Genomic DNA, 14,912 nt, shown 5'->3' on the forward strand with positions numbered 1-14,912 from the left:
AACCCTTTTGTTGGACAGATAAAGTTAGGCTTAATATAATATCTACTGCAAGCCAAGAAGATAAAACAAGAAGTTAATAACACTGGGGGGTGCCCCTCATTCACTCTCAGCCAACTCAATACTTTTTCTTATATATTGTTTTAAACCGGTCTGTCATGTAATCCCCCGCCCCCAACCTGTTGGGAACATAAAAGCATTGACCTAATGGATACACACTCCAATACATCTGATGAAGTGTGCTGACTCAAAAAAGCTTGTATTGAAATAAAACTTGCTAATCTTGAAAGTGCAATGGAGAACTTCTGTTTTATGTAACAATTTCTATCTGTTGCAATTTGAAGAAAAAAGAATTATAACCTGCCCCAGGCAACCCACACCTCAAAGAATTATCCTAGCTAAATTACGGCGCAATCCTAAAGAGAATTACTCCAGTCATTAATGGGCTTACACTGGAATAACTCTGCATAGGATGGCACTGTTCATGTCTTAAGCGCCCTACTAACTGAGTATCCCTTATTTGGACATCCCATATCTGAATTGATCCGAAAACCAGACCCTCCGAGCCAGCATGCAGGCAGACCCATGCTGGCTGCTTTCAATGGGGGTTACCGCATTATGTATTCCCAGCAATGTATTAAGAGTTTGAAAATGTTATAAAAAATACTGTTCGCACTTTGTTTGGCCCCTTTGTCTGTGAAGACGTCTTCCAACCATTTTTTAGCCGTGGCATCCAAAAACCCTTTTAAAGCGATTTTTTTAATAACATTTTCAAACTCTTAATACATTGCTGGGAATACATAATGCGGTAACCCCCAATATTTTCTGTCACCTAAAAAAATAAAAATACAGTGTACACTGCACCATAGGTGGAAACTGAAAGTCTGCTGTTGTTTGTTTGTTTTTGCTGTTGTTTAACAGCTGATACAGGTATTCTGGTGAGATAGTTACGTGTATTGAGTGTATATAAAACATAACTGAATTTGGGTCTCATCCCCTAGATATCGCATTATGTATATGCAAAAATTCCAAAGTATTCCAATGTATGGAAAGACCCAAACTATGAACCACTTCTGGTCCCAAGCAGTAAAGATAAGGAATGCTCGACCTGTATGACCTGCCCCCAATCTGGATGCAGCCCCGCTGGGGGTCCTACCCCTCAAAACGGAAGTCCCTAAACCTTCAATTTGTGACTGGAGAGAGAAATTATGGATGTATATGGGGATGGCCAAAATAACAGAATCCCTACATGGAAAAGATATGGAAAAATTAGAAAAATTAGAAAAAAACATATTGGGATAAACTGGCAAAAATGGATTTTAAAAATGGATTTTTTCAGAGACACTGTCCTTCAGTGTTACTCCTCTGAAGATGCCGGCTGCCACAGCTGCTGGCGAAACATCAGGAAAGAAAATACCATCACACAGCCCGGATAACCTACAAGAACCAATGAACTCTGACCGTGAAAGCCTTCGACAATATTATGGATTTTACTATTTTAGTGAGTTATAGAAACAAGTTTTATTATGTTTTTATTATTATATTGGTAATGGAAATTTGTAAAACTGTTAAGACACTTTTCAGAAGTCTGGTGATGGGTCCTTTTTTAAGGTGGGTGGGGGGTCCAAAGGGTATTTTTTGTAGTTTGAACTTTATAATTTTGTAACTATGAATGTACTCATAAGAGCATATAATTGATACTCTTTTGTATTTTTTTTATTGCATTTGTTTGTATATGTTTGTTTTGTTTAATGTTATAAAAATAATAGAGAGATAGAGAGATAGAGATAACACAAACCGGAAGTTCCCAAACACACCGGAAACGAGGCTCTGCGGGCGGCGCCCTAGCCCTCTCCTCTCTATGGTCCCCCCCTAGCCCCGATGGCCGCCGCGGCGGTCGTGCTGGCCGCGGCTCTGGGCGGAGGGTTGCTTCTCCTCGCCCGGCGCCTGTGGTCGGCGGCGGGGAAGGGGGCGAGGAGCGCGGCCGCCGCCTCGATGGAAGGCAAGACGGTGATCATCACCGGGGCCAACAGCGGCCTGGGGCGGGCGGCGGCGGCGGAGCTGCTACGGCAACACGCGAGGGTCATCCTGGCCTGCCGGGACCGCGGCCGCGCCGAGGAGGCGGCGCGCGAGCTCCGCGCGGAGCTGGGCCTGTGCTCGCGGGGAGGGGGCGAGTGCCGCGGGGAGCTGCTGGTGCGAGAGGTTGACCTGGCCTCCCTCCGCTCCGTGCGCCGCTTCTGCCAGCAGGTCCTGCAGGTAAAGGCCTGGCCGGGGAGGGAGGGAGGGCGGGCGGGGGCCGCTCGCCCAGCAGTGGGTCGTGGCAAAGGGGTGAGGGTGGGAAGCAGAGAGGGCTTGAAGGCTGCTGGGGCCGGCCTGGTCGAGGAACCGGGCGCCCGTCTTGGAGCAGCCTGGGGCCCCCAACGGTCTCGCGGAGCTGGGAAAAGATGCGTCCCAAAATAAACACGCGAAAGCAGATGGAGAAGCGGAAGTGTTGGGGCCTCTAGTCGGGTTGCCAACCTCCAGGTACTGCTGGGATTACTGAGATGTAACGGACAACACGCAAGTGTGACTGTCGAGTGTACAAATTAACATATAGCAAACGCACAATGTAGTACAACACTCTTTCAAAGTCCAAGGTACAAAATGCTATCCGGGATGTGTGACTGTGGTATTTTCCTTCCTGATGTTTCACCAGCAGCTGTGGCCGGCATCTTTAGAGGAGTAACACTGAAGGACAGTGTCTCTCAGTGTCCAGTGTGTAGGAAGAGTAATATATAGTCAGAAAGGGGTTGGGTTTGAGCTGAATCATTGTCCTGCAAAAAGTAACAAAGGTAATGTGCTAATCATTGTCCTGTAAGTATCCAGATAATGTGCTAATGAGTGTGGTATGTTAATATGGAACCATTGTATCCTGAAGTGATCTGTTAATGTGTGAAATCCAAAGCTAATCTGCAATAGCCATGCAGGACAATGGATACTTACAGGACAATGATTAGCACATTACCTTTGTTATTTTTTGCAGGACAATAATTCAGCTCAAACCCAACCCCTTTCTGACTATATATTACTCTTCCTACACACTTGACACTGAGAGACACTGTCCTTCAGTGTTACTCCTCTGAAGATGCCTGCCACAGCTGCTGGCAAAATGTCAGGAAAGAAAATACCAAGACCACGGTCACACAGCCCGGATAACCTATGAGAACCAATGAACTCTGACCGTGAAAGCCTTCGACAATATTTTACAAAATGCTAGTTTAAGAGCCGAGCATCAAGGAATTCTTCATAGAGAAGTTGCTAGGAAGACGCTGTGTATTGACAATGTTGTATCCTGTATTGGAACCTTAATTTGAAAGACCGTACACAGCTTGATCTCCTATCAGTTTGAGAAAGAGACTGTGTTTAAATTGGATAGCCTTATGTGCATATAAGAGAAACTTTTTTTTTTTATTGTCAAGCTTTTCAACACACTTTATTAGAATGGTTTTTCATCAGTTTTCATAACATAATGAGTGTTACTTATAGTTCAAGTTTCTCTTATATGAGAAACTTGAACTATAAGTAACACTCATTATGTTATTATCATAGTAAAAAAATTTAAAAAAATAATGTAAATTATATAAGCATCTTTTCCTATATAGAAATGGAACTGATGAAGAATACAGAAACGATCGTCTTCCTAGCAACTTCTATATGAAGAATTCGTTGATGCTTGGCTCTTAAACTAGCATTTTGTACATTGGACTTTGAAAGAGTTTTGTATTATATTGTGTGTTTGTTATATGTTAATTTGTACACTTGATACACTTTGATACACTTTGTCACACTTGTGTGTTGTCCGTTATATCTCAGTAATTCCAGCAATTCCTGCACTTTTCTTCCTTACCTGTGGTATCAGTGCAGTGGTGTTTATTTTGGTTGCTTAACCTCCAGGTACTAGCTGGAGATCTGCTATTACAACTGATCTCCAGCCAATAGAGATCAGTTCACCTGTAGAAAATGGCAGTTGGACTCTATGGCATTGAAGACCCGCCCTCCAAACCTCCCACTAGTGGCGAAGCAGGACCTGGCAACCCTAGCCTTTAGTAGGGTTGGGAAATACCTGGGGATTTTGGGGGCGGAGCCTGAGAAGGGCAGGGGTTTGGGGAGGGAGGGGGCTTCAATGCCATAGAGTCCAGTTGCCAAAGCGACCATTTTCTCCAGGGGAACTGATCTCTGTCAGCTGGAGATCAGTTGTAATAGTGGGAGATCTCCAGCTAGTACCTGAGGGTTGGCAACACTAGCCTGTAGTGTAGCAGGAAAGATGTTTGGGGGGAGGTGACAAGAGATCCCACCAAATCAAACACTTTGGGGCAAGTGGATTCTCGCCCACCACGTTCCATAATATTAGAACTTAATTACTGGCAGCATCATGGAAACAAGAGACTGTTCCGGATTTAGAAAAGTGGCAACAAAAAATGGAAGACTACGCAGTGATAGCCAGATTAACTAACATCTTGAAAGAAAGACTCATTGAAGAAATGGGAATGTTATTTTGAATATGCTAACTGGAAACTGTAGGGTTGTTGTTGTTTTTAATAGAGTTGGAAGGGACCACCAGGGGCATCTAGTCCAACCCCCTGCACAATGCAGGAATTTCACAACTACCTCCCCCCCAGTGACCCCTACTCCATGCCCAGAAGATGGCCAAGATGCCCTCCCTCTCATGAACTGCCTAAGGTCATAGAGTCAGCATTGCTGACAGATGGCCATCTAGCCTTACTAAGCACTGAGTGCAACACAATTTAAAGAAGACCCTGACTCGGGTCATGGTGGCTTAGACTTCCAGTTTCTGGGACTAAACAAACTCCAGTTCATCTGGGAGCCTGCAGCCATTTTTCATGGGGAACTGGAGCTTGTTTCAACCTTGTCATGTTAAGGTGTGGTTCTCGTGAGAAGGGAGGGGAAGGAGCAAGGGGTGCTGTACTGGTGTCGGTTGCGGCAAATCGCGACTTAGAGTGACCTCTGAATGCAGCTTGGGTTTTAAGTTAGAATTCTTACCCCAAATTGAGAGAGAGAAAGGGCAGTGGGGAAAGGTCGGCTCACTTTAGGAGGGGGGGAAAATGGCGGTCATTTAGACAGGAACATCCCTCCAATACAGTTAATGAGTGTGACCGTGCAATAAAGCAGTGACCGGCTTGTGAAGCCAAATACCTATGCTGTGTTCGCATTGCCACGGCTCGAAATGTCACTGGCAGTTCTCTGGTCTCTATTCAACAGCAGTGCCGTCATACAGTCTCTTTGGGAAAAGCTGCACGTCATTTCAAGTGAACAGATGAAAGGATTTCTCGGTTAAAACTTCAGATGTTAATAGATGCTGGAGTGCCTCTTTTGTGGCACTGTATAATGGAAATGGGAACATCCTTTTATATTTTATGAGATGCAATGTTCTGGAATAATGGCCACAGCAGGACTGGCAGATTGCCACTGGATAGTTCCAAAGCCTTTGGGTGAATACATGGTGCATGCAGTGAGATGTTTTCTTATGTTGCATTCTTTATCAAAAGAAGAGAATGGTTAATGATTTTTTCATGGGCTGGGACATCTGGGTACATTTGTTACGGACCTGACTGCTCGTTCATCCAGCCATGTAGGAAAATGTGTTTTTGTACCTGTTCCCATGCATGGGCATGTATATATACCGTCAGCACCAGGCTGGTTGGAACGTGGGCAGGAACACCTCTATATTTGTGCTACTAATTCCAAAGTAGTGGCCATAGTAGTAGTAGTAGTAGTATTTTTTTTGTTATGCCCTGACCTGGATGGCCCTGGCTAGCCTGATCTCGTCAGATCTCAGAAGCTAAGCAGGGTCAGCCCTGGATAGTATTTGGATAGGAGATCACCAAGGAATACCAGGGTTGCTGTGCAGAGGAAGGCACTGGCAAACCACCTCTGTTAGTCTCTTGCCATGAAAACCCCAAAAAGGGGTCGCCATAAGTCGGCTGCGACTTGATGGCACTTTACACACGCACACAGTATTTGTTTAGCCATAGGCCATTACAAAACTTCCTTACATAAATACAGAAAACTTAAAATGATAGCAAAAAAGATAAAATTACAATGGTATGCATTTCCCTGGTAAAATCAATTACAGATGCAATCCCTGTTAAAACATTATTTGGATTCCTGTGCAGAATTTTTCTTAATAACTTCAAGAGCTCTAATCTTCCTGGCTGCAATAGCAAATTGTGATATTCTAAAGGTTACATGTGAATTAGAGTCAGAAAGTAGGAAGATCAATTTATGAGATTCAGAACAAAAAGTTACTCCCTTCAGGATTCCATCCAGATATTTGGCTCTAGGCTCACTGTACACTGAACATATTAACACATAGTGAAAGATGTCCTCCAATGATGAGGATCCACAGATACATGGGGGATGTTCTTTTGGGGTTTTGTTATACTGTCCTGACAGAAGGGCTGTTTTATTGCAAAATAAAACAGGAGTTCAGTGGCACCCTTAAAGACTTAGTAAAAATGTATTCCAGCATATGCTTTGGTGAGTCACCTTATCAATGTATGTGGAATTACAAGCATGCCTCGGACCACTGCAATGAAGCAAATATAGCAATAAAGTGAGTCACAAAAATTTTGGTTTCCTGGTGCATATAAAAGTTATGTTTACGCTATACTGTAGTGCAGGGGTATCAGGGATAAGCCCCATGGGCCAGATCCGCCCCTTTGAGCACTGTTATCTGGCCCGTGAGCTGAGGCAGCCAACACCCGTTCCTGATTCGGGCTTCAGGGGCCTCCTAATCCACACCGCTTGCCAGTTGGGACCTCCATGTGGAGGTCTGAGCTCACAGGCAGCGGGGATCAGAAGGCAGGGGCTCCAGCCCAGCACGTAGATCACCCTTCCCCACTGCTGGGGAGGGTGATGTATACGCTGGGCTTGTCAGCCAAGGAAGCCACACACACCCCGCTCCTGATTTGGGCTGGCGAGCCCTTTGCGGGCTTGCCAGCCAAGGCAGTCATCCTCTAGTCCCGATCTGGGCTGGTGAGCCCTCTGCAAGCTGGCACACATGGCTGATCTGGGCTGGTACACATGGCCTGGCCTGACCAAATGGCATTTATGTCATATTCGACCCTCTTAACAAATGAGTTTGACACCCCTGCTGTAGTCTATTAAGTGTGAAATAGCATTACGTCTTTAAAAAATGTACTGAGACTGCTGCTCTGTGGTAGAGCATCTGTCCCAGGTTCAGTCCCTGGCATCTCCAGTTAAAAGGATCAGGTAGCAGGTGATGTGAAAGACCTCTCCTTGAGACCCAGGAGAGCTGCTGCCCGTCTGAGTGGACAATACTGACCTTGCTGGACCGATGGGATGATTCGGTGTAAGGCTGCTATGGGTGTATGTGTACACACAAAGAGAGACAGAGAGAGAAGTGACAGTTTCTTTTCAGGTCCCTCCTCCCCAAATGTGTAAAAAGGCCTTAACAAATCTGGGCCTCAGGTTCTGGAGCAAAAAGGCCGGCCAAACTAGTTTAGCTAATAGGGAGGTGTTAACCTATCAAAGAGATGCCATGTGTTCACTCCTGGCTGTAAAACCAAGCCTACCCAGCCTGGTAAGGATTTTCCCAGCCTTGGTGCCTCAAAGTTTGTCATAAAAATGTCCTGCCCCTCATCCATCACAGTGACTACCAGTAAAGGTGAGGTAGGGGCATGGTGTTGGTTTGCCATGGCTTTCACCTCAGGAAGCACCACGGGTTTCCTGGTCTCCCTGAAAAACTGTACCTGGGTTATGAAGTCCATAGAGAGCCAGCGTGGTGTAGTGGTTAAGAGCGGTGGTCTGGAGCGATGGACTCTAATCTGGAGAACCAGGTTTGATTCCCCACTCATTCACTTGAGCGGTGGACTCTAATCTGGTGGACCGGGTTGGTTTCCCCACTCCTACACATGAAGCCTGCTGGGTGACCTTAGGCCAGTCACAGTTCTCTCAGAACTCTCTCAGCCTCACCTACCTCATAAGGTGTCTTTTGTGGGGAGGGGAAGGGAAGGTGATTTTAAGCTGGTTTGATTCTTCCTTAAGTGGGAGAGAAAGTTGGCATGTAAAAACCACCTCTTCTTCATAGAAAAGGAGGATGAGATCAAAGGTAAGGCATGGGCAAACTATTGGGCACTGCAGGCACTGAAAGAGGCCAGAAAAAGGGGTTGAGCTTCTCTTCATCCACTGTGGGGGCATTCGATTTTTTTTTTTAATCTCAATTTTTATTTTAAAAGTGTAGTAGAAGAAGAAGAGTTAGGTTTTTTATATGCCGACTTTCTCTACCACTTAAGTCAGGGATGGGGAACATCAGGCCCGGGGGCTATTTAAGGCCCGCAAAATCATTTAGTCAGGCCCTTTGTGGGTCCTGGCAGATCACAAGCTCAAAAGGATCTTAGGCTGGTGATCTGCCCCCTCCCGCGGACAGGAATAGCTACTATTCAAGGCAGATGTGAGCTTCTTTTGCCGAGAAAATAACCTTTTCCCCCCACCTTGCAGAAGAGTTGTTAGCTATGGAGCTGCTAGGACCGCCCAAGAAACTGTGTTAACCCTTTCCCACCCAGGCCATGGAGAAACGTATTCCCTCTGTACTACAAGAGGGCTGGGGGCGGAAGTGGCGACAATGGAGGGGTTAAAGGGGCAGAGCCAGAATGCGCAGGGGGGCGAGTTCTTAGCCAGTATCCTCATTTCATCCCTGCAGGTGGAGGTAGCAGGTGCCGGCTGTAGAATCCGGCCTCGACCTTGCAGAGCAGGAGCAACTCCGCCATGCAACTGGATGGCTACGCCCAGCAGGTGCAACAGACCATCCTGTGCCACCAGGTGGGCGAGTGCGCCACTGGCTGGATGTCTGCCTGCTTGCCTGTACGGGGGGGGTGTCATCTGGGGCAGCTGCCTGCTTGGGGCCTGGCTGGCTAATTTTTAAGTTGATAAATTTGTATGGCCCGCGAATGATGTTATAAATATCCAAATGGCCCTTGATGGAAAAAAGGTTCCCCACCCCTGACTTAAGGGAGACTCAAACCATCTTACAATCACCTTCCCTTCCCCTCCCCACAACAGACACCCTGTGAGGTAGGTGGGGCTGAGAGAGCTCTAACAGAGCTGTGATTTGCCCATGGTCACCCAGCTGGCATCGTGTGTAGGAGTGGGGAAACCAACCCGATTCACCAGATTAGAGTCCTCCACTCATGTGAAAGAGTGGGGAATCAAACCTGATTCTCCAGATTAGAGTCCACCGCTCCAAACCACCGCTCTTAACCGCTACGCCACGCTGGCTCACACTGTAAATAATACCATGATGTTCACGTGCCTGACTTTCTCTCTGTGTATCTTTTATGTGTGTGTCGTGAAGGAACAGCCGAGGCTGGATGTCTTGATCAACAACGCGGGGATATTCCAGTGCCCCTACACGAAGACCGAGGACGGTTTCGAGATGCAGTTTGGTGTCAACCACTTGGGCCACTTCTTGCTCACAAACCTCCTCCTGGGGCTTCTCAAGAGCTCCGCCCCCAGCAGGATTGTGGTGGTTTCCTCCGCCCTTTACAAATACGGAGAGATCAACTTCGACGACTTGAACAGCGAGCTGAGCTACAACAAGAGCTTCGCTTACAGCCGAAGCAAACTGGCTAACCTCCTCTTTGCCAGGGAGTTGGCCCGACGCTTAGAAGGCACCGGCGTCACCGTCAATGCCCTCCATCCCGGTATTGTCAGAACAAATCTTGGCAGGCACATACATATTCCTTTACTGGTAAAGCCCCTCTTAAATTTGGTGTCTTGGGCTTTCTTCAGATCCCCCTTGGAAGGAGCCCAGACATCTATTTATCTGGCCTCCTCTCCTGAAGTAGAGGGGGTATCTGGGAAATATTTTGGAAACTGCAAGGAGCAGCCGCTACTGCCTAAAGCCACTGATGACTTAGTGGCAAGGAAACTATGGGATATCAGCGAGGTGATGGTGGGGCTGCTAAAATAAATGCCGAGGGGAAGCACTGAACGAGTATCGTGTGTAAATTATTTATTTCGAGACCTTACCATTTCCTGCCTCGATTATCCTTTCCCTATTAAGATGCAGGAAGCAGAGGGTTTTTTTTTTCTGTGATTGGGACGCATACTAGCAACCAGTGCAGGATATGTGTGTGTGATTTTTTTTTTAAAAGAAGCTATTCTTGGTATTAAAGAAATGTAATGTTTAAAGAGAAAATCTAGAGTATAAGAAAAAAATCCAGTATATTTCTGATTTGAGAAAAGATGTAGTGGTTTGAAAAAGGATAAGATGTCCGGTTTCTAATATATATATGGCTGGCCATTCAGAGCTTCAAGTCTGAATCAGCTGTGCATGATGCCGTACTTGAAGTATATGGTAGCTTTGTTTCTGTATTCTTCAAGAAATGCTGAGCATACCAGGGGAGGGGGAGAAATGTCGTGGGAGCACAATGTGTGTGTCTGCCTGCTTTGATGAGCAAACCCATACACACACACACACACACACACACACACACACAGAGTATGGCAAAACCTGACTTGCAGTGAAGTATCACCATTGCACGCTGGTTCACCAGATGTTTTTGGAGCAGAATCTGGGATGCAGTTGAACATTTTAAAGCCTTGCATAGGTCACAAAAATCTTTCCACCTGTTGGTGGCCATCTCAAATGTTGCCCTAAACCTAAAGCCTGCTGCCTTGGCAACACTTACCCAAGGCCAGGTGTGGAAAAGCCATTTTAGGTATGTCAAGTCTGCGCGTATTAAGTAGATGATTTGTATTTCCCGAAATCAAACAGCCAGGACTTGGCAAGTCCACCAAGCTTGTGGTCCTAAGAGGCATAGCCTATAAGCGTCGTTGAAATCGACAGACGCTCGCCTTGACATCAAATATGTAAGAGTGGGCTATGGCACAGGGCCCTTCGCAGATGCAAGCATTCACCTGCCCAGAGCCATCTCAGGAATTAGTATTCCTGGGTCCTGAAATCTTCAGAGAGAGAGGTTTTGGTAGTATATTAATAGACGTGAATTGAATACCATATTAAATCGGAAACTGAGAGCTTGGCCTCTGTGCATTTAATCAGAAATAAGTGAGGTCACTGAAGAAGTATGTGTAAACTGCAAGCTCCAAACCACCTAAAGCTGCCATCTGTTACTCATTACAGTACTACCAAGTGGTTTCTGCGGCCACAATGAGCGTGCTTCCACTTGACAGCTTACTGCTGTTAAATACAGCGGGTTGGATCCCAAGGTGCCCTTATGCGAGCAGAAGACATTTCCACACACACAAGTAAGGCCCCCCCCCCTGCAATTTCCACTGATTTACCACTCAAGATGTTGCCTCCCTCCCGTCCCCCCATATTGTGGACTGTGTTGCTCCTGACCCTCAGGAGTAGCTCTTGGGAGGGAGGTGGGGAACTCCAGAAGACAGGGGAAAGCAGGAAAGATCTGTCATGCAGTTCAATCCAATAGAACTAACACTGACCCTGTGCATGTTCCATGAAGATATGCTGTAGTGGGACTGGGACGAGTTTGGAAATGGTCATGAGTGGTTTCTGGCTTCCTGCCTTAGGAATGTAGGCTAAGTTTTCCTGAGCCATTCCATTGGAAGTTGGTATCCAGGTTTGGGTACTTTTTTCAGTAGCACTGGCATGAGTTTTATATGTGTATATATAGACATATATATAATATATAAAACATGTATGAGCACACACGCACTACTAAAGTAGTGTCTAAAGTAGACTTGTATTGCACCAGCTAGAAATTCTGTGTATTGATTCTCAGCAGAAGTTTTAGTTATATTAATGTGCCTCATTTAAGAAGGATATATAAAAAGGAGATATATATCTGAAATTAAAAATCTATCGGAACCATGTGTCGACATTGTTATTGTCTTCTTGTTTAAATGAGTGTGTGGGAAATGTTTAATTGACATTGCTGGGGTAGAAACGTGTCCCAGTGAAAATTAAAGCTTATCTTTGACCAAACCAAACAGATAGGTTGCCTAGTTTAAAAATTTACAGGGAAGCTCTGGACCTGTTCTCTACAGAGGCCCAAACGGAAGGGGTGAATGATGATAATTTTGAGAGGGTACATGTTCCTAATAATGTTTGGTGGGTGATACTTGTGAGTAAGCATGCGCAGCTAGCAGTTCTACCCTAAATCCTAAACTGGTTTCTTTGAAAGTAATTCTGCTGGTTTCATTGAAAGGTACATCAAAGCCAGCAAGCTTAGGACTACACTGTGCTGTGACAGTTGTGTATGGTAGTAGTGATGTGGCCTTGTCCTGCCACCATCTGTGGCCAAACAGACCCACAGCAACTCATTCTACTACTGCCTTGTTTGCCTAGTGGCACCGGGTAGCAGGCTTCACTCCCACCTATCTCTTCTGTTTCTGCTGCTGCGTCTCAGGCTTTCTTTAAACTGCAGGTGTGCTGGATGCAAGATCTGTTTAATTTAAGCTTTTTGTGCAGTTCTAGTTTAGGGACAAATCACTTTCTTTGTAAAGTCCCTGTTAAGTGGGTAATAGTCATGGGAGGTGAACAAGATACTCAGAAGCAGACTCTTCAAAAAGAAACGATTGGTTTGGATCCCACAGTAAATCTCTGCTGACTGAAAGGATTTCCATCAGCAGAATGGGGCTTCCTCACCTCCCTCCTCTTGCTGCAGCTGAAAAAGCCCCCTGAGATATTGCTCCAGGGGGACAGCCCCTCCCCAGGAACTGCACATAGGAGGAGTTAGAGGTCTGCAGTGGGAGGGAAAGCTGGTGAAAATTGCTCTACTTTTGTTAACCGAAACTGTTGTCAGATCCAATTTTCCACGAAGAATTATCCAAACCTATATTACTATTTAAAAAAACTTTCAACACAGTAAACATGGATTCAGAAGTTACTATACAAACTTCTTCATGATACTTTGTAGCCATTAAGATTGACTATCGTATTAGTAATAACATCTTAACTGTAACTGTTTCTATCCAGTAATATCTTTTTAACAGTCAACACCAGCCTGCTATTTCTTTAGATTCCCTAGTAAATTCTCAATCATAGCCAGTACATGAACCCTCTCAACTGACATTTCTTCATTCATAACTTTGTCCCTCTTTAACAGACATTCTTAAACCAGTGTGGTGTAGTGGTTAAGAGCGGTGGTTTGGAGCGGTGGACTCTAATCTGGAGAACCGGGTTGGATTCCCCACTCCTCCACATGAGTGGCGGAGGCCGGGTTGGTTTTCCCATTCCTACACATGAAGCCAGCTGGGTGACCTTGGGCTAGTCGCAGTTTTTCCGAACTCTCTCAGCCCCCCCCCCCCCCGCACAGGGTGTGGGGAAGGGAAAGTGGTTGTAAGCTGGTTTGATTCTTCCTTAAGTGGTAGAGAAAGTCGGCATATAAAAACCAACTTTTCCTGCGGTCTAAAAGGTTATAGGGGTGCCTTTTTAACCCTTCCTATGTATCCCAGTTCTTTCCTAACATAGATATCTGTATGGCAATTTTAAATAACAAAATTCAATATTCACTCTGAGTTTTTACATAATAAAAAAGGCACAGCATGCCTTTAATGCCCAGAGAACAGATTCAAAGCTGTGTGGTGAACTAATTTCTTCACAATTGTTTCCTTTGGGACTGTGTGTACACAGTCACAAAACTTTCCTACATTAAGCTTCTACAAGCATGCATGGCTTGTGGGAAGATTCTTACTCTTGGCTGTGGGGTAGCAGGTATGGCCCTGAGCCAGTCTGGGTTATTTTCAAATGTAAAAACTGCATCCTGAAGAGCACAAAGTTTTGGGGCTGCAAGGAATCGTTACTGTGCAGAACAGCAAATGGAAATTGCACCAGTTTTCCTGTACAACTGCTCTTGAAAATAAGGCTCTTGGAGGATGAGCTGTAATGCTAGCAGTGTCTATACTTTGAGTTGTATGTATGCCATGAACACAAGAAGGGTATGATTATATATTTGTCATGCTCTTCTGAGGAATTGCAAACTGCACATGGCTCTCCCTCATGTTTTGTTTTTTTGCTGTCAAGTCACAGCTGGCTTATGGCGACCCTGTAGGATTTTCAAGGCAAAAGACCTTTAGAGGTGGTTTGCCATTTCCTGCCTTTGGGTCACCCTGGTAATCCTTGGCAGTCTCCCATCCAAATATTAACCAAGGTCAGCTGAGAGTGTGTGACTGGCCCAAGGTCACCCAAGAAGCTTCCTTGGTGCAAGTGGGGGCTTGAAGCTGGTTTCCCAGGTCCTAGCCCAACACCTTAACCACTATACCATGTTGGCTCTCTCTTCCTCATTGTAGCCTCGCCAAACCCCTACCAGTAAATTAGGCTGAGTGAGATTGACTGACCACTGAGTAAATTTCATGGCAGAGGATGCATTTGAATCCATCTCTTTCAAATCCTAGTCTAGCACTTACCACTGCACCACATTGTCTCACACAAGCTAAGGGCTTTGATTCCCCACTTCTCCACACGAAGCCTGCTGGGTGACCTTGAGCCAGTCACAGTTCTCTCAAGAAGTCTCTCAGCCCACGCAGAGGCAGGCAGTGGCAAATCCCCTCTGAACGTCTCTTGCCTTGAAAACCCTACAGAACATCACAAGAAAGGCCCTGCTGGATCAGACCAAGGCCCTTCAAGTCCAGCAGTCTGTTCACACAGTGGCCAACCAGGTGCCTCTAGGAAGCCACAAGTCAGCTGTGACCTAACTAAAGGTAGAGGTCCCCTATGCAAGCACCGGGTCATTCCTGACCCATGGGGTGATGTTACATCCCGACGTTTCCTAGGCAGACTTGGTTTACGGGGTGGTTTGCCAGTGCCTTCCCCAGTCATCTTTCCTTTACCCCCAGCAAGCTGAGTGCTCACTGCACACACAAAATCTCTTCGCTCTTGTAGTTTCCTCCTAAACCCACATGCTTTCTGGGTG

The 14,912-nt window shown here is 45.8% G+C and overlaps 1 protein-coding gene across 1 annotated transcript; it reads left to right on the forward strand.

The window, feature by feature from the left end:
* The first annotated feature begins 1,878 nt into the window (after positions 1–1,878).
* On the forward strand, positions 1,879–9,993 carry RDH14 (retinol dehydrogenase 14). The gene is made up of 2 exons (XM_056856531.1): positions 1,879–2,253; positions 9,371–9,993. Exons 1-2 carry the CDS (start codon positions 1,879–1,881, stop codon positions 9,986–9,988), a joined length of 993 nt encoding a protein of 330 aa, XP_056712509.1. The 3' UTR covers positions 9,989–9,993.
* Positions 9,994–14,912: the final 4,919 nt, after the last annotated feature.

The sequence above is a fragment of the Euleptes europaea genome, chromosome 10 (assembly GCF_029931775.1).
Source record: "Euleptes europaea isolate rEulEur1 chromosome 10, rEulEur1.hap1, whole genome shotgun sequence".
Classification (NCBI taxonomy): domain Eukaryota; kingdom Metazoa; phylum Chordata; class Lepidosauria; order Squamata; family Sphaerodactylidae; genus Euleptes; species Euleptes europaea.

Bases quoted from the DNA above. Each gene is read 5' to 3' on its own strand.
- RDH14 (XM_056856531.1), top strand. From the start codon at position 1,879: ATGGCCGCCGCGGCGGTCGTGCTGGCCGCGGCTCTGGGCGGAGGGTTG. The intron at 2,254-9,370 runs GTAAAGGCCTGG...TGTGTCGTGAAG, and splicing joins TCTGCCAGCAGGTCCTGCAG to GAACAGCCGAGGCTGGATGT.